This window comes from Aptenodytes patagonicus, chromosome 4, assembly GCF_965638725.1.
Source record: "Aptenodytes patagonicus chromosome 4, bAptPat1.pri.cur, whole genome shotgun sequence".
Lineage (NCBI taxonomy): Eukaryota > Metazoa > Chordata > Aves > Sphenisciformes > Spheniscidae > Aptenodytes > Aptenodytes patagonicus.
The window spans coordinates 10610290-10626956 of NC_134952.1; the positions used below are offsets into that span (position 1 = coordinate 10610290).

Below are 16667 nucleotides of genomic sequence, written 5' to 3' on the forward strand. Positions count from 1 at the left end.
CTCCCATGCTGCTCAGTGTAACATTGCTCTGCTAAATCAATAATTAAGTCAGTCGGAAAAGTTTGGATTCTCCTTCCCCGTCACGGCTGGCACAGAAGAAGTGTTCAGCCAGCGACAGTTTTGCCAACAATGACACAGGCAGTGCACCGCTGAGAACCACTTTTAACTTACTCCTTACCTTAATCCTCATGCGTAATAGGCCATCCTTTAAAAAAGCACGATCTACTTCCCACCAAAGGAGCACAGAGAAATTTCCATTAACTCCCAGCAGAGTCGCACGGGCCCTAATGCCTGTGAGAAAACAGCCTCTTTAAGAACATGTCAAGTTAATCTGCACTAGACTACCAAGCACCTTTCTTTTTGCGTACCTTACATAATTGAGGTCACCAAACTTAATATGTGTGGCCTATTCAGATGCTCCATAGGAATTAAAGCATTTAAAATACCACATAGCATCTAATTAAGAAGCAAAGTAGGGCAGTTAAAATGGTAGACATGCTCTACAATAAAATTTCAATCTAGCTTGTGACGTCCTAGGGTGAAAAAATACTTGATAACACAACTGTTCAAGGTATGATAAAAACACACATAATAAAAATAGATTATCAGGCATGTTAAATAAAGCAAACTCCAATTTCTTCCAATACTGTATCATTTTCCTGTGTAGTGGCAGCTGATATTTATTATGCTGCATTAGAACTGGTCAGGGAGGATGTTTTGGTGGACGGCGCATTGGGACACAACGTGGACCTCCAAGGTTCAGCCTTGGTTCAGTCACACACTCCCTGTGTGGCCTCGGGGAAGCCTATAAGTCTACCTCTGCAAATGGAGAACAGCAGCTTAATGCTCCTCGGAGTGCTATGAGCCTTGGAGATAACAGGCTGATGAGGGCAAGGAAAGTGCGCAGATAAAAGAGTTGTCAAAGTTTGTCTCGGTAGGATTCCCACGGGCGGCATGGCATGCAAGATTCAGCCTGCTGCTCTGCAAAAAGGAGAGGTTTTATCTGTGCATTTGGAAATCACCCCCATGTCAGTTATTTCCTCATTTTGTCTGGCAAGTTAAAAAATAGAAATACTTTAAAGGAACTGAGTGCAAAATACATTTGCCACTGAAAGCCAGGAAAAAGTCCCTCTGCGGACAGTCTCCTGCCTCCACAGATTATTAAAGTAACTGACAGGGATAAAAAAATGGGTTGGGTCCTCTTTTGCTTGTTTTGTAATGAATAAAGGAGACATAATTTATTTGCTTTTGTTTTGGTTTTTATTTCTGTCTTTCATTTTCTAATCTTAGAAATAGAAAGAAGGTTGGGTTTTTCTGGAGGATTCATTGGAGATCTCAGGTCCTGCTTCCACATCTCATTCTTAATCTATATTTTGTTTGAGAGAAATGGGGCAGAGCATCTTTGACAAAAAAAAAAAGCACATTTTTTCCTCTGGTGTTAAGTGATTTTCAATGAAACAGATGCTAATTAGGGAAAAAAGTATGAATTTCCAGGTTGCTAAAGAATGAAGGACATCATATATTTTCAGTGCAAACATCCAGGTTGTTTAAAGCTGCACTAAACTGCACCTTTAATTCTTTTCAGGTGTTCAACAACACATAACCATGACCGCGACAGGAGATGGGGACACTGCGCTTCGTTGCCCAAAGACCACTCAGGTAAGGCAAGCCATTGCTGAGTTGCTCCAGATACATGGCTCCTGCTTTGCCACCTGCAGTAAGGAGGGACGGTGCCTTCAGTGCTGCTTTTATTTGGTGCACACAAAACAATCCATCATATTAGCGGTTTCCGGGATCTCTCTGTGACTCTGCATAACCATAGCATTGGACTGTGAATATCACACAGTCATTAATTCACTTTCTGTTGACTAACTTGAAGTCATGGAGAGGAATCATGGTAATGCCAACACGGAAATCTGAACTCCTGCTGGAGCCGGGCACAGAGGTGATCATCTTCTCCTCCCTCACGGCTTGGATATGTCTTTTAGTTTTCCCCTCATTTAATCAGCTACGTTTTCTGTCTCTTTGACCAGTTACTTTTTTAGAAGGTACAGAAGCATTTCACACCCTGTTCAACACACAGCCATCACTTCCAGCTGTCCTTCCTCAAGATCTCAGGGTAAAGAGCAGACCTTCAAAACCAGACTTCCTTGGGCTTTGGGCTGCGTCAGAGAAGACAAGAGGGCAGATGCATTCATTGCAGGAGAACTGAGGGACAATGAAAGAGTTACTTAGCTGAGCAGTGCTACGGCTTCATGTGGTCACCACACTCCAGTGCTACAATTATCTCATTGCGATAGTCTGTCTAAAATGAGAAGCCAAGGTCTGCGGCAAACTCTCCTTTCTATATAAGTTGCTCTAGTTGACGCACTGGGTGAAAGCATCATGTCCCAAGCAGTTCGGTGGGGAACATGCATCCCTGTCCTCAGCAGTACCTTGATGGCTGGCCCTTGCTTGTCTCTGTCTCCCCAACTCGATGTTTCATGAGCTGGATGCTGGGGAATCTCATTTTATAAGGAACGTATATATCTAATTCTCAATTTATACAGTGACAGACCAGCACTGAAAAATCAGGTGTTGCACTGATCAGACTTGATCTCCCTGAGGTTTTTTTTGGATCTGTGTCTAAATGCTGATCATGTTCCTCTTTTCTCCTTCGCACAACTTTCAAATGTGACCTGTCTTGTTTAGTCTGTGGGATACGACCAGATGCCCTTAGATGTTCGCTTCCCACTTTCCAACGAAGGGCATTTTCCTTCATCCCTTTGCAGGGAGTTCTCCGTCATGTCAGGAGACTCATTGCCAAGCTGATTACAATCTACCAGAGCGCTTGAAAAGCCAACGTTAGCTGAATCATGCTGAGAGTCTAAAATTAAGCAGCGCACAGCATCATCATTTTAAACTTAACAACTTCAAGTTATTTTCCAGCCTGGCTTTAAAACAGATTAACAGTAGATCAGAGAAAAATGACCTAACCCCAAAACAAGCAGCAATGCATGTGCCTTTGTAATGCAAGTATGTCAGACACAAACGTAAACTTTACAGACAGTTCATACTTACAAGAGTAAGGTTATGAGAGCTGCACTTACATATTCATGAGTGCCCTCCCAGAGCTTAGAATGTTGGAAGTGGTAACTTGTGACTGCTTTAATCCTCCACTGAAAGAAACACTGGCTGTCACGGTGGTGGCTGGCTGACTCAAGGAGGTTTTTCCAGTAGCTGAAGAAGGAGCTCTCCAAGCCTAGCACTGCATTTCTGGGGGTGCTTTGTGCCACCTCTGTCCCTCCCTCAGCCCATCGCTGTGGCCCTGCAAGCCCCACATGCAGCCATCTCCGCAGCGAGCTGGCTGTCCGCAAGACTTTTTGGGCTTTCTGGCTCATTTTTGCCTGTTACCCACTGCAGCATTGGATAGGGTGGTTTGCAACAAGAAAGCCATCCTGTCTGCCTGCCCCTCGTTGAGGGGTATCGCTGTCAATATACCCTAGTGCCAGTGAGGGCCTGCCCTGGCTGCTGTTTTTTCTCCAGAAAAAGAGAGTTACATGTGTGAGAGAGGAAAGGAAACAGAAAAAAGGATGGGGTAGCTGGAAGAGATCACTGCTGGTTGTTACAAAGAAAAGACTCTATTTCTGAAAGCATTAAGAATTTTGTAAAACTAAATAAAAAAGTCTTTAGCTGTTCATTTCTTTATAAACATAAGTCTACTTATTTTTTGAAGCAGCAAGCACTGTGTTTGGACTTGGAAAAGGTTTAACGGATCACCAGCCATAGCTTAAAGAGAAAAGGTTTACGGTGAGGTTGAAAGGAAGGAGCAGCATAATGGCTGAAGGGAATTTCAAGCAAACGGGAGGAAAGTTTGCCTGCTGGGAAAGATAGGTAGGAAGAAAGAAGCAGTCAAACTAAATAATGCTGATCCTTAAAATGTGGAAAATATAAGATTTTGTTGTGAAAAAAATCCACTAAAATATTAAATCTTTGGGAGAATCTCAACCACTTTATAGACACTTGAAAAACAAGAAAAAAAATGAAATTTTTGGGGGAGAGAATATCCTTTGGACATGAGAGATTGGTGAGGAGTGTGTGAACTGGGATGGGGAATGAGCTGCTTGAAAGCACAAGCTGAAGCCTGCACTCCCCACAGGCCAAGAATACCATGTGTACATGGGGAGTTGACCTGAAACCATTGGAGCTGCTTACAAATTAGTGTTAAGCAAGTGTTGGAGGCATTGATCCAGAAAAATACATCTGCCAACTTCAAGAGAAAATTTGACCAAAAAGCGTTTAGCTTCAGGATGAAGTGAAGCTCAGGTATGAAGGCTCTGCTGGAGGGAGATGTTAGTACTGCACTGTACAGAGCCAGAGCTTGCCATAACAACACCCAAGACGCCTGTTCAAACCCCTCCTGAAATCAGTGGGAGCTTTATCTCTGCCTTCAGGTTTCCAGAGGGTCCTCCACTCCTGCCTCGGAGATCTCTGTGGAGACCGTGTGTAGTATCTGCCCGATGTGACCCCCTTCATACACATGGGCCAAGAGGGCTGTGAATGTGTAGTTTGTATATATGTACATATATATGCATAACAGTGCAATACCCCTATGTGTGGGACTTCCAGATCTTGGGCAGTCTGTTAGGACTACTGCTCTGAAAGTATGGAAATCTTGGACAAATGGCCAAAACCCCAGGGAGGCCCAGACTTCGGAGAAAAGTGCCAGACAGTGAGGTTTTTTTGAGACGTTTGGACTGATATGGAAAGAAGAAGTAGAGTGGTGTGGACTGCGCAGGCAGGAAGAAGAGGCATCATCCCAGGAGGGGCTCTGGGGAAGAGCAGTCCCAGTTCTGGGAAAGGTGGGTGGCAGAAACAGAAAGTTTTTGTGGGATGATACGGTTAGAAAGGCGAGACAAGGTTACTGCTCATTCAGCAGAGCCTCAGAGAGGTGAAGCAAGCACTGAGTATTTTTCCCGTGAGGGTGGGGAGATACTGTTGGGTGGCTTCAGACATTGGCTGAGCTTGCAGGGACTTGGCACTCCCCAGTTAATGGCTAGTTAATGGTGGGCAGGATTCCCTGCAGGGAACTGTGATGTTTCCATGTGCTTACAAACAGAAGTTGTTCCTGGACTCCATGGAAGGTGGGGAGGGGTGCAGAATACCCTGGGGAAGTCAGGCTGGAGTTGCAGGTAGGATGCAGTGAGGGAATCCGACTGGGAGAGAAATGAAGGACTGGAAGTGCTCTTTGCAGATTTGATGAGGGTAAAAAAAATGACTTGAGCACTGCTGTACCAGAAGATGGCCTGGAGATCAAGTCATGGTTTGGATGTGACGGGAATAGGAAATACAAGGTTTTCCTTTGAGGAAACATTACACCACTAGAAGTTTCATAACTATCAAATGGCAGGAACAGTAGGAACGTCACTGCCTTTACTTGCTTTCCCTTGATGTTATCCTGGAGTGAAACTACCAGTGAATACACCCAGGCCTGCTATCTGATATAAATTACACCACTCTAGTCTGAAGTAAATATTTTGATCTGTGCAGGGGAACCTTCACATTTACACCGCTGTAGCAAAGCCCAAGATGTGCCTTTTGTGCTTCGCCCCAGCCCTGTATGTGTGTGCCTGTGTTTCTGTATGTGGCATCCCATGCTAAGGACCACACACTCTAGCTGAAGGAGCACCTGGATTGAGTAACTCTACAGTTGCCCTCGCAGAGTTTGACTAGCCTTAAAAAAGAGGATTTGAATGCAGACAAGCTGTTGGGCCAGCTCTGCAGCAGATCTAAAACATGATGTTGGTTGATTTCAGGTGAGATATACCCCTTGACACTGCCTGAAATCAGGAACAACGGCTGGCCAGGAAGACTCTTACACCTTTTGCATTGCACATTGCCAAGTAAAGCTTCCATGGCAGGGATAGGAAAGTTGTCTTGACACACCCCCTCCTCTCCCACCCTATTTTCCCATGATTTAGAAAATTCCTTAAAAAGCAGAGATACATTAGACTGGTCCAGTTTAATCTTGCTTGGCCTGATTTACTTGGATATGTCCTTGTTTTGCTTCAAAATCTTTTCCTTTGTTCCATGCTTCAAAACTTTTTCCTTTGTTCCAGCTGTCCATTCGTTTTAGACAAAACCAGAAAATCCATAGCAAATTCTTCTGTCGAGGGTTGTCCTTTGTGTAATTTGAGAGAGAGATGCATAATCCCGGTCTTTGATGTTGAAATGCGAAGCATGCAGGGCAGTAATCCGGGCAGAGGCAGAGCTGCAGCCTTCCCTCCCCAGTGTAAAGGCACAGCTCCATCTTGTGGGCATTTGTGCCACCTTCTTCCTCACCACAGTGGCGGTTCTGGCAACTTCATGCGCGCCTGGACCTACCACCTTCGGACAAGTTATTCTGGGGAAGAAGGTTCGACTCAGTGATTTACTATATGGTTTTTAAAAGCTGGATAAGCATAGCTGCTATACAGCTGGAAACAAAACCAGTGTAGATTGGTTGGATAAACATTGTTTTAGATTAATAGGTTTTATTGAAACCACCGTGCATTGAACCAAAATGGTTCATGTAACCAAGCCAACGCCTAACACTGCAAAGCACGGCTTATCTGGCTCCTATTAACAACAACTCCTTATGTGGCCTGCCTAGATCACTGCGCAAACAACCCTTGCCAAAACGGAGGGACCTGTTCTCTCACTCATGGCCATAGGATGTACCACTGTACCTGTCCCGAGGAATTCACGGGCGAGAACTGCCAGATGAGTAAGTATCTTCTTCCGTGAGTGTTACAACATGAAATACGAGCAGTAAGTAGAGCTCATTAACGTTTGCTTAATGAAAAGGTAGTGCTGTTGTGATGGGAGAGACCACTGCAGCATGAATGTTTGTGTAGGCGGATTTCCAAATGGTTATGACAGACAATCCATTACTGACAGGACAGCTGAAAATAGCTCAATTATACGGTTATAAATCCTAGCATGCTCTGAGCCAGTGAGATGTTAAGATATGGGAAACACAAAGAGCCTCTTCCCCTCCCTTTGCTGTTTTTAAGATCTGAATATCCCTTACATGACTGGAAATGACTACTAATATCATCCAGCACGTAGGGCAGGGAGACGTGAAAAAAACAACAAAATTTCAGGTGACGCCTTATCCCTTATGTCTATGCACACAGGGGTCCATTCCAGCTTTTCCTGTGATGGCAGCTTTACACCTGGGCAGCTACTCCACCTTCAGGGGATTCATTTCCAAAGGAGGAGAGTCAGGCCAAAAGGCTTTGCTTGGGTTATTTTTCCAGTTTCATGGTGGTGTCACTCCAAATTAACTGTACGTCAAGCAAAGAATTAGGCTTTTACACCGAGGGTTTTCAGTTGTGCTTGCTGTTGTTTAATGAAGGCTTTTCCCTGCAGCTCTAGACTTCTCTCCCGCCATAAGCAAAGAAACCTTTTTCAGTCCTGGTGCTCCACTGTCTCTAGCACAGCCCATCATCTGTGGATGATGCAGTAAAGTGGGACAGACACAAGTATATACCACTGATTTTATTTTTTGTGTTTGCTGAATAAACTTTTGGAGGGGCTTAAGTAATGGTGATGTTGTCATGCTCACAGGGCTTTAGGAGAAAGCCACTTCTGCCTCAAGGACCTTGGAGCTGCTGCTATAGTGGCTTAGTGCCTCCACACTATGGAGGCTGGCTTGCTTGAGAAACACCGTCAACAAACACGTGTCTGCTCAACAGGAAAAAATGGATGAGCAGGGAATGATGGAGACTGTGGTGCCATTCCTTGCAAGAAATAACCTCAGAAAGCTTGTGTTATTTTTTAAACTGTGTTTCAGAGAAATGTTTTGACAACAGTCTCTACGAGTTCTTTGATGTGGGCATGAGCTGGTCAAGAGTCCAACAAGGAGCTGTGGAGCAGTGCGTGTGTGTGAATGGCCAGATCGAGTGCGAGAGTGTCAAACACAAAAGTAAGGCACTATTTTGTATTACAGCTGTGGCCTGCAGGGAGTGGAGATAAATGACAGTAAGAATATCAAAGCCTCAGTGGTGTTATACACAGTAATGCTGCTCTTGCAGCTCAGGTACTCTCCCCAAAAGAGAACATTTTAGCTTTCCTTTCCATGTGTGAGCAGTAATGCTGACGCAGGAAATCACTTCAACATGTCCATCCTTCTTTGAGGAAGCAATTATATGCATTTAGCTGAATTTCAGGGGTACACCTCAGTGTTTTCTTTGAGAGGGATGCAATCCTGAACTGCATGTGTAAAAATATGCAACAGATTATATGGTAGAAGTGGTAAAATTTCTCCTCCAAAACTGTAACATGCCCGAGAGGCACACCCTCCTCTGCACTTCCCCTGCGCATCTACAATCGCTTCATATTGCTCTTTCACCACCGTGTTTTCTTCCCAAGCCTATTCCACTCTTGAGTTGCCATCAAGTAAACTCTATCCGCCTCCAGGATCCTATATGCCCTGCATTGACCCCAGAGTCCCCATGATTTTTGGCCCAACATACCCATTCCTGGCTGGGGTTATACTTATGTTATGAAGCCTCCTCCTTGTTTTGGGGCTGCCAGGTGCCCAACACAGCTGGCCAGCTAGCTGCAGGGCACGCGCTTCGGGTTGTCACTTGTCTGATGAAGCCAGCACAGCACCTCCCTTTTGGAAGGAGAGATGGTGGGAAGCAAACCATATGCCTCACCTATATGTGTGCTCTGGTACGGCTATTCTGTTGTTCAGTTTGGCTGACTTTTACCCTGCCCAGACTCCCAAGTAACTTACAGTACTGAGTAAAAGAGCCCTTTGAAATAGGTAGGTGCTTTTATTCCCACCTTACAGAACTGGAAACTAAAGCATGGAGAGAGTCAGTGGCTTTCTAGGACATTGGGAGCCCATGGGAGAGTTGGGAAATTTGATAAGACTTAATACTTCCCAATCACAGATCCTAAATATTTAACTGAGCTCCCTGCTAGGTGCGCTATTATAAATTTTAATGCAGCTCAGTGGCAAACTTGGAATTGGCAGAACCCTCTGTACAGAAAGAAATGCTAATGCCGCCACCATCACCACTAGTAATAATAATCACCACCCCCATTTGACTTATTGTTCATTGATAATATTTTTCAATAGCTAGGCTGACATTATCCAATAAAAGTAAAAACAGTGAGACAGACCTCAGTGGGCAGAAATCAGCAGAGTTTCCTTTTCTTCAATTTATATCAAGTGGAGGTCTGAGATGAATAAAAAAGGAAAAACTTCCCCAAAATGTATATGCATGGAGAAGGCGTACTAAAGTAAGTTAAAATGGACAGATTCTCTTGAATAGTTTGTACCTTTGGTTTCATCTTTGGTTTCTGCTTGTAGGTTGTGTTCGTGATCCTTGCATGAATGGTGGAGAATGCAAAATGGTTATCTTCAGTGGGAAAATAGTATGTGATTGCAAAGGGAATTATGCAGGAAAGTATTGCAATATTGGTGAGTATAACAACCTACTGGCAGGCAGGGAATTTGGAGTTTTCATCTGGATGTGAAACTGGTGTTTTTTGCCTCTGTGTTGTATTCTGCCTTTGCAGACATTTCTTGTAGGAACTGAAGAGTCACACAGAACAAGTGTTTAATGCATTCCTCCAGTGTAAAACATAACACACTCTTCACCACCGAGACCTTGATTCTAAAAATATTTGTTTATGTCCTTAACTCTACGGAAAATTAAACACAGACATTTTAATCCAATTACTCGTGCCCATAAAATGAGCGCGTGTTTCTGTTTTGCAGGATCAGTCGCAGAGATGTACTCTGGTGCAAAAGCTTCCCCACAGATCCATGCATCTTACCCTGTTCCCTCATAAAGTAGGGATTTATGCTCTGACAAAATCTAGCAGCTGACTGTATTTGGTAGCACTAGATTCTTGTGGGAAGTAGATAAAAATAAAATGCACACCCTTTGTTTGGGTTACCTTGTACATTAAATTAATAGTATGTTTAGCCCAGTACAGCTTACCTAAAAATCCTTACTTTCACTGGTGGGTCAGGGCAGAGAAATCTGCCTTTTGGTGCCTATGTGTTAGTTCTGTGTAGCTTCTTATTAGATGCTACACAGTTTTTGATATAACTTTCCTCTAGAAGATTTAACATTTCTCACTGCAGGGGTTAAATCTGCTTGTAAAGCTTACCTGCACACTAAATCTTCATTGTATTAGTGGCTACTTTTCAAATATACAGTGGGTGTTAGGCATAAATTATAACAGACCTTCAGTCATACCAGCCTGTGATCCCAACAACTCACCGGCTACGTCTTTCTGAGTACATAAACCCCAGGTCTCATCGAAATTGAAGACAGGACTCCTGGTAGCTATGGCGGGCACCTAGTTTGTCCTAATGGGTGCTGGGGTAAAAAAAAAATGGTAATGAACACTAGCATATGAATTGTTATCTGGTATTCTTTTTTGTTATTCTGATGGTTAACAAATGGTGCAGCCATCTATTCAACCTGGAAAAAAAAAAATCCATGTGGGAGACCAGCACTGCAGCTAGAATAATAAATAGCAGGAGTGAACTGGCAAATTGAATGGCGTATGAACTGGTCCTGAACCTTCACTCACCAGGTACCCAATGAATCGTGCAAAATAGGCTTGTGACTGTTTTAAGTCCCACCTAAGGAGCGATATTGTAGCTCTGTTTTTTTGTCCTTCAGCTGCCCTCGTGAGATTTGTCCCAGGCTTTGCGAATGCTGCTGCGATGCCTTGGCTGAGGGGCTGCGTGTCCACGGCACACGTGTGACCTGGCCTCCCGGGGAGGACTGCGCGCTGCTCATCTTCACATGAAACTGCTTTTCAAATTCCTATTTCGTTATCAGCTTCCCCTGCCCAAAGCGGCAACGCTGTGCATAAACATCCACGCAGCAGGGCCTGGATTATCAATATCAGGATGACAGTGTTATAGCTGTAATACTGGTTTCTGTCTGACTAGCTTAGAACAAGAAATAAGCAGGTGCTCTTTGATTACTTGAAAATAATAAAGCAAACATTTGGTTTGCTAAACAAATGGCTTTAGATGCTTACCATCCATCTGCGTTCAGCTGCCTAACACCCCCACACAAAACGGGAACTGAAGGATTGTGTTCATGTGTCAGGGCCTTGCAAACAAGTTTAAAAATGAAAAAAACTCTTTGCCAGGATTTAGTCATTCTAAACTAACGCAAGTAAATCAGTGCTGGGGTCTATAGACCTGGTAGTATCATCACACGAAGGTAATGGCATTCTGGTGAAAGCACTGGGAACTTGTGCTCTCAGAGCACATAGAACGGATTTTTAAATATGTCAGATTAATTTTTTCTTCAACCTTCAATTTGATGCTGTGAGCACAGCTGGCTTTTTTTCTCTGTTTTCCTTTGTACTGTCTTGTATAGTTTCCCTTGTCCAACAGGACTGAATTGTGAGATTACTCTTTAGTCTGAATAGCTTATGGTTATAATGCTTGATTCAGAGAAAGTTACAGTGTCTCCAAAATGTACTTTATTCTAAATTATTCATTTATAGAGGCAACCTTAAACCCAAGTTGTGATGCAAAAAGTCTTCTTTAAAAAAAAAAAAACCCCACAATCAATTTAATAAACAGTAAGTACCCCAAAATGTTATTGGGCTGTGATGTGTTTGAGGTCTCTCTGATGTCCTCTGCCCTTGAATTCTACAAAGAATAACCAGTCTTCATATGTTTCTAATGGAAAACCAGCTAATTTATCTTGACGTCAAACTCACAAATATTAATAAAAGAATTGCCATCCTAGGTCAGCTCACAAATCTAAGTACCACTGTGACTCGAGCACTGGCAAAGTAGAGGATGACTGAGGAGTAATGTAAATAGCAGGAAATTACTGAGAAATACTTCTCCTGCCTGAGGATTTTCTTAGCAGACAGCTGGACCATCATATTTGATAGACCTTTACCTGTTTTCCATGAATTTGTCTAAACTCTTCAGAACTCCTTTATGCTTTTGCTTTTCACAGCATGCCATGTCAAGAAGTTCGAGAATTTAAATAGATGTGATGAGAAACAGTATTTTCTATTGTTAGCTTAAAACCTACTGCCTGGTAATTTCATTTCACCCCTTTGAACAGTGAGTAAAAGAGAATAATCATAACTTTTGTGATTTTACAGCTGCCTATTTGTCTGTCCGTTAGTTGTTTCTTTTTTTGGACTACAGGGTCCCTGTCAGTATTCAAAAATCATCTTTTCACTGTTCTTAAAATTCTCTTGCAAACAATCATTATATATATGTGTATATATATGGGCAAGCCATTATCATAATGGCCACGCAGTTACTGGCAAATTATGAGCTGACTTAAAAAAAAATATGAGAGGTGGTAAATGTAACATAGGAGATATCTATAACAAAGGAGATCGATATACAAAAGACGGTTTCTAATATAGATTTCTATTCTTTGTGCTAATACATTATTTTCTAGCCCTTAAAGAAGAAACCTTCAGTACTAAAGAAAGAACTACCATTTTAAAAAATGTTCTAACACGGTTTATATGCATAAGATTTCAGTGAAGGTTAATTTCCAAGGAAATTAGATACATCACCAACAAATCCCTCCCCAAACAGCTGCTGTTTAAAATTATTCAAGGATCCATTTTTAATTAAGTTTAATTCATAATAATTGCACTTAAATATGCACTTATTTTCAGAAATAAGGATTTTGTATTAAGAGAGTATCTGTATTCACTTTGGAGACAGAGCTCTTGCTGAGAGAGCTCTCAGTCAAGGCTTTAAGTGAAAATTCAGAATTAATTATTGAACCCTGAGTAGCAATAGTTGTCTTATTGTACAGAGAAAGTTACAAAAAGGGTCCAGAACCAGCCACTTTGGCAGTGATAAATGTGAGGAAGCAGTGAAACCTGAGAAGGATGCGAGTGTGGTATTTCATCTCTGGCCCAAGTTGGTATAGGGAGTGGAGAGGGAATTTTTTGGGAGATGTTTAACTTCAGACATATTTAGCTTCATTGGAGGTGATAACTTATGGCAAACAGTTATAAATGTGTAATTGTAAAATTACTTTGACATTTGATGGTTCTTTGAACAGATAGGAGCCATGGTAGAGATGTTGGGTGAATACAGAAGGACACACAGCTAACGGAAGAGGAGGAGCTATTTGGCCAGAGGACAGATAATTCATTATAATAAGCATTTATGCAGATGTTGAAGGGAGTTGGAGGGTGAAGGAAGGAGATGTAGAATTTTTTTTTTAAGGGATTGGTGCCTTTAGGTTTCTGTGGTTGAAAACCCACCATTGCATTCACACTATCGGCCTTAGTTGACATGCAAGTGGGAACTAATATATAATTTGCCCCGTTTCCTGGGTAAAAGCACTTCCTTCTCCTTACCATTGCTTTGGTACTGTTTTGGGTGTGGGTTGTTAGTAAATTTGGGGGTCTCATTTGTATTTTTAGGCTTATTCTTGATTTATTGGAGGGTATGTTAGTGGGGTATCTTTATTCTGTTTAATTAGCTGCCAAGCCTTTTCCTGAATCATTTAGTCTATATAGGTGGCTTTGTGGTGTTACTGTTGATCAGATGAATAGCTGGCAGTCATATGTGGATAACTGAGGTTGGGTTTAACACTACATATTCCAATGGTTTGTCAGCTTTTAACTGGATTTTTAGGGTGTAGAATTAACTTAATCATTGGGTGGTACAATGTTCTTGATGGCTTGCTGGGGTTTATTTCTGGCCTGTTTGTTGTGTTAGGACTCAGCAACAGCTCAGGGTCTGTTCTTGAGAAACTATTTGTAAAAATAAGGTGGCCGTATAATAAAGTACATCAGTGGGATGGATGAGTTGTGGCAGATTTTGGTGCTTTTCATGATTAAACTAATGAAGAGGTAGAAAGCAGGCACATGGAAAGCCTGTTTGGATTTGTCACTGTGGCTGTGGGTTACAGTAGATGGTAGGTTTAAGAGTATTGGGAGGACTGCACAGGGGATTATATGTTTTGAGGTTTCTTTGGATTAAGGTTTAGGTAGCAATAATGTTTTTGCTAGTATTTTGGTCATGATGAAGTACGAAGTTGTTGAAGGTATTTTTGAAAACTCTTTATGTTTTCTAGTGGTTTTTTTTCCTAGTTAGGCTACGGGTAATAGAATTAGAGGGGTGCCATAGCTTTAAAGAAAGCGTGAGTGGGAATGCTAATTGTGGAAGGTTTATGGTTATATAAGGAGATGTGTTGTTGTATGTCAGAAGTAGGTTGAAGATTTTTTAGAAAAGGAAGATGAGAGGATAGATGAATATATAATTACATACAGAAAAAAACCCTCTTGGCCACATCTTTGGAGGTTAAACTGGGGGAGTTTGAGGTAATAAAAGAAGTAAAAAAGACAGCAAACCCACCTTTTTAGCGGTTGTTTTACTGAAATAGGGTGTTTACAGTTTTCTACTAAAAAAGGTACTTTAGTAAAGGAAATTCAGCTCTGAAAGCTGGAGGGAAAGTTTTAAATCTTTTTCTTCTGAAGAAGACAGTGAGAAGAAGATAATGAGTCTTAACTTTTTGGTTTATGTTTACCAATGTTATTCTATAATCTACCAGAATGCTTTTGGATTAGTGTTTGATTTTTTATTTGCTAGGATCCCAGGGGGGAAAAAAAAGAAATAGGGTGAAGTGTAATAACAAGGTCAGCCGGCTGACAATGATAAGTGAGTATTCAACCAGTCAGTCCCCCACTGAGCTTGGATAAGTAGGTCTGCTACTAAGAGTCAAAGAGGATTTGTAAGTGGGGCTGAGATGCTGCTTGTTGTTTGCATGTATGGAGCATTGGAATTAGTAATAAAACCAGGATGGAGAAGAATAAGGTTAGTTTTCCTCCATGGTTGTGGAAGAATGGATGGAATAGCAGACAAAAAACCATCATTATGGTTTGATATGGCTTGGAGAGGTGACTACACGGTTTGCGGGGGTAAAGTTTTATGGGTCCCCTGTGAGGCTGCATGAGGGCAGGGCAAGTGTTAATAAGGCAAGGTTAATGAAGAGAAAGCCTAGGGCACTGTTGCAGAAATAGTAAGGGCAGGTTGGATTTTTATCAGACTTCGAATTATTTCAAAATAATTCAAATAATGCTGGAGTTCCATGGAGAACAACTAGGTTTAGTAGACTACCACCTGCAATGATAAATGGTAGGAGGAATTGGAAGATGAAGAACTGAGTGAGCATGGCATTATCAACTGAGAACCCACCTCTGATTCACTGCACTAAGATAGTGCCAATATAGGGGATGGTGGACAGGAGACTAGCGATAACTATGGCTTCACAAAATGATAATTATAAGGTGTTGTTTATGGAGGTGATAGATGTGAGCAATAATAGAGATGCCACTCTGATCTCCCAGTTTTTTTTATAGAGTTAGGAATTATTATAAAGATTTTGGCTGATACAGAGAAAAATGCAAATGAAGAAGGGAGCACCATGTGCATGGAGGTTATGGATTAGTCCTTTACACTTAACATCTTGGCAAATGTGGCCTAGAGAGGAGAAAGCTAATGAGCTATACTGTCAGCAGTATAGCATATAGCAAAGATTAACTCTATAAGGATTGAGTGATAAGGCAAATACCAAGGAACAGGCAAAAATTTCTCCAGTCAGAGACAGGAGTAGGTTGGAGATCAACAGAGGACTTAATTTTTATAAAAAAATGCCTTTTTTCAGATGTTGGTGGGCACTAAGGTTTCTGTGGTGCCTTCTGTGTTCCTACAGTGGTGCCTTTTTAGATGACAAGTCTTTGTTGTAATCCTACTATAAACTAATACGATTAATATTAGCAGCTGCTAATATGGAGCAGTTGCTTAGTCCTTACTCTTACAATAGGGTGCCTGACTTGGCAGCAGTGTTAGTTATTGGGTACTGGTTAATTCAAGGCCATAAAGGTGTTTTTAATCCTATTTTTGATTTATTTGACACATGACAGTGTTATCAATTAATTATGTTTTCTAGAGGGCACATCTCTTGAAATGTGAAGGGACTGACATCTTTTAATCCATGCAATCTGTTTTGCTGTATAATTGCCAGTTAGGAAGGCGGTTGAAGGGAAGATGCGGTAGACGTGGTACAGCAGCTCACAGGCTTTCAGCTCACCCTTTGGATTACTGCAGAAATGTCCATTGCATTGTTTGTCTCCCCCATTGCCTGTTTTCTCCCACCAGCCTACGTTGGGTGCTTCAGGTGCTCCAGAGGCCCTCTTCTCATTACTGGCTCTCTACAGAGCAACTGCCCATCCGCTGACCATCGTTAATTGCTATACAGTCTGTTTCTTCTCCTGTCCAGAGACTTATCTTGGGTTATACTCTTAACACATAAGGACCTACAGGTATATTCAAAAGAATGAAAGCTTTCACTGTGAATTAGGCACTCAGATACTCTTGAAAATCCCGTAAGGTAGTCCATGCAACAGGTTGTTTCCCTGTCAAAGTAATATAGCACTGAGATTTGCTTGCTGCTGGAATTTCTTTCCCCTACCTATTGACAACCTATTTCCTAAATATGTTGCTCCTTTTAGCTCTATATACTTACTTATTTGATTGCATTTATGACTCTGTAAATCGTAACTATTGTGCTAGAACTGAAGATAAACAATAGAAAAATGAAATGGAAAAAGAGCCAGCCCTTCCTCTTATCTAGGATATTACTTTTCCAAGC

The 16667-nt window shown here is 41.9% G+C and overlaps 1 protein-coding gene and 1 pseudogene across 2 annotated transcripts in view; one reads left to right on the forward strand and one right to left on the reverse strand.

Moving 5' to 3' along the window:
• Positions 1 to 16667, forward strand: part of HGFAC (HGF activator) — a 47113-nt gene that overhangs the window by 8104 nt on the left and 22342 nt on the right. The window contains exons 4-7 of one of the 2 annotated variants that reach the window (XM_076335858.1): positions 1586 to 1659; positions 6632 to 6745; positions 7817 to 7948; positions 9347 to 9457. In XM_076335858.1, the coding sequence (XP_076191973.1) occupies positions 1586 to 1659; positions 6632 to 6745; positions 7817 to 7948; positions 9347 to 9457 (431 nt within the window). The remainder of the gene's footprint in view (positions 1 to 1585; positions 1660 to 6631; positions 6746 to 7816; positions 7949 to 9346; positions 9458 to 16667) is intronic. The other variant, XM_076335857.1, reaches the window with a different exon arrangement.
• Positions 14889 to 16154, reverse strand: LOC143159470 (cytochrome b-like; annotated as a pseudogene).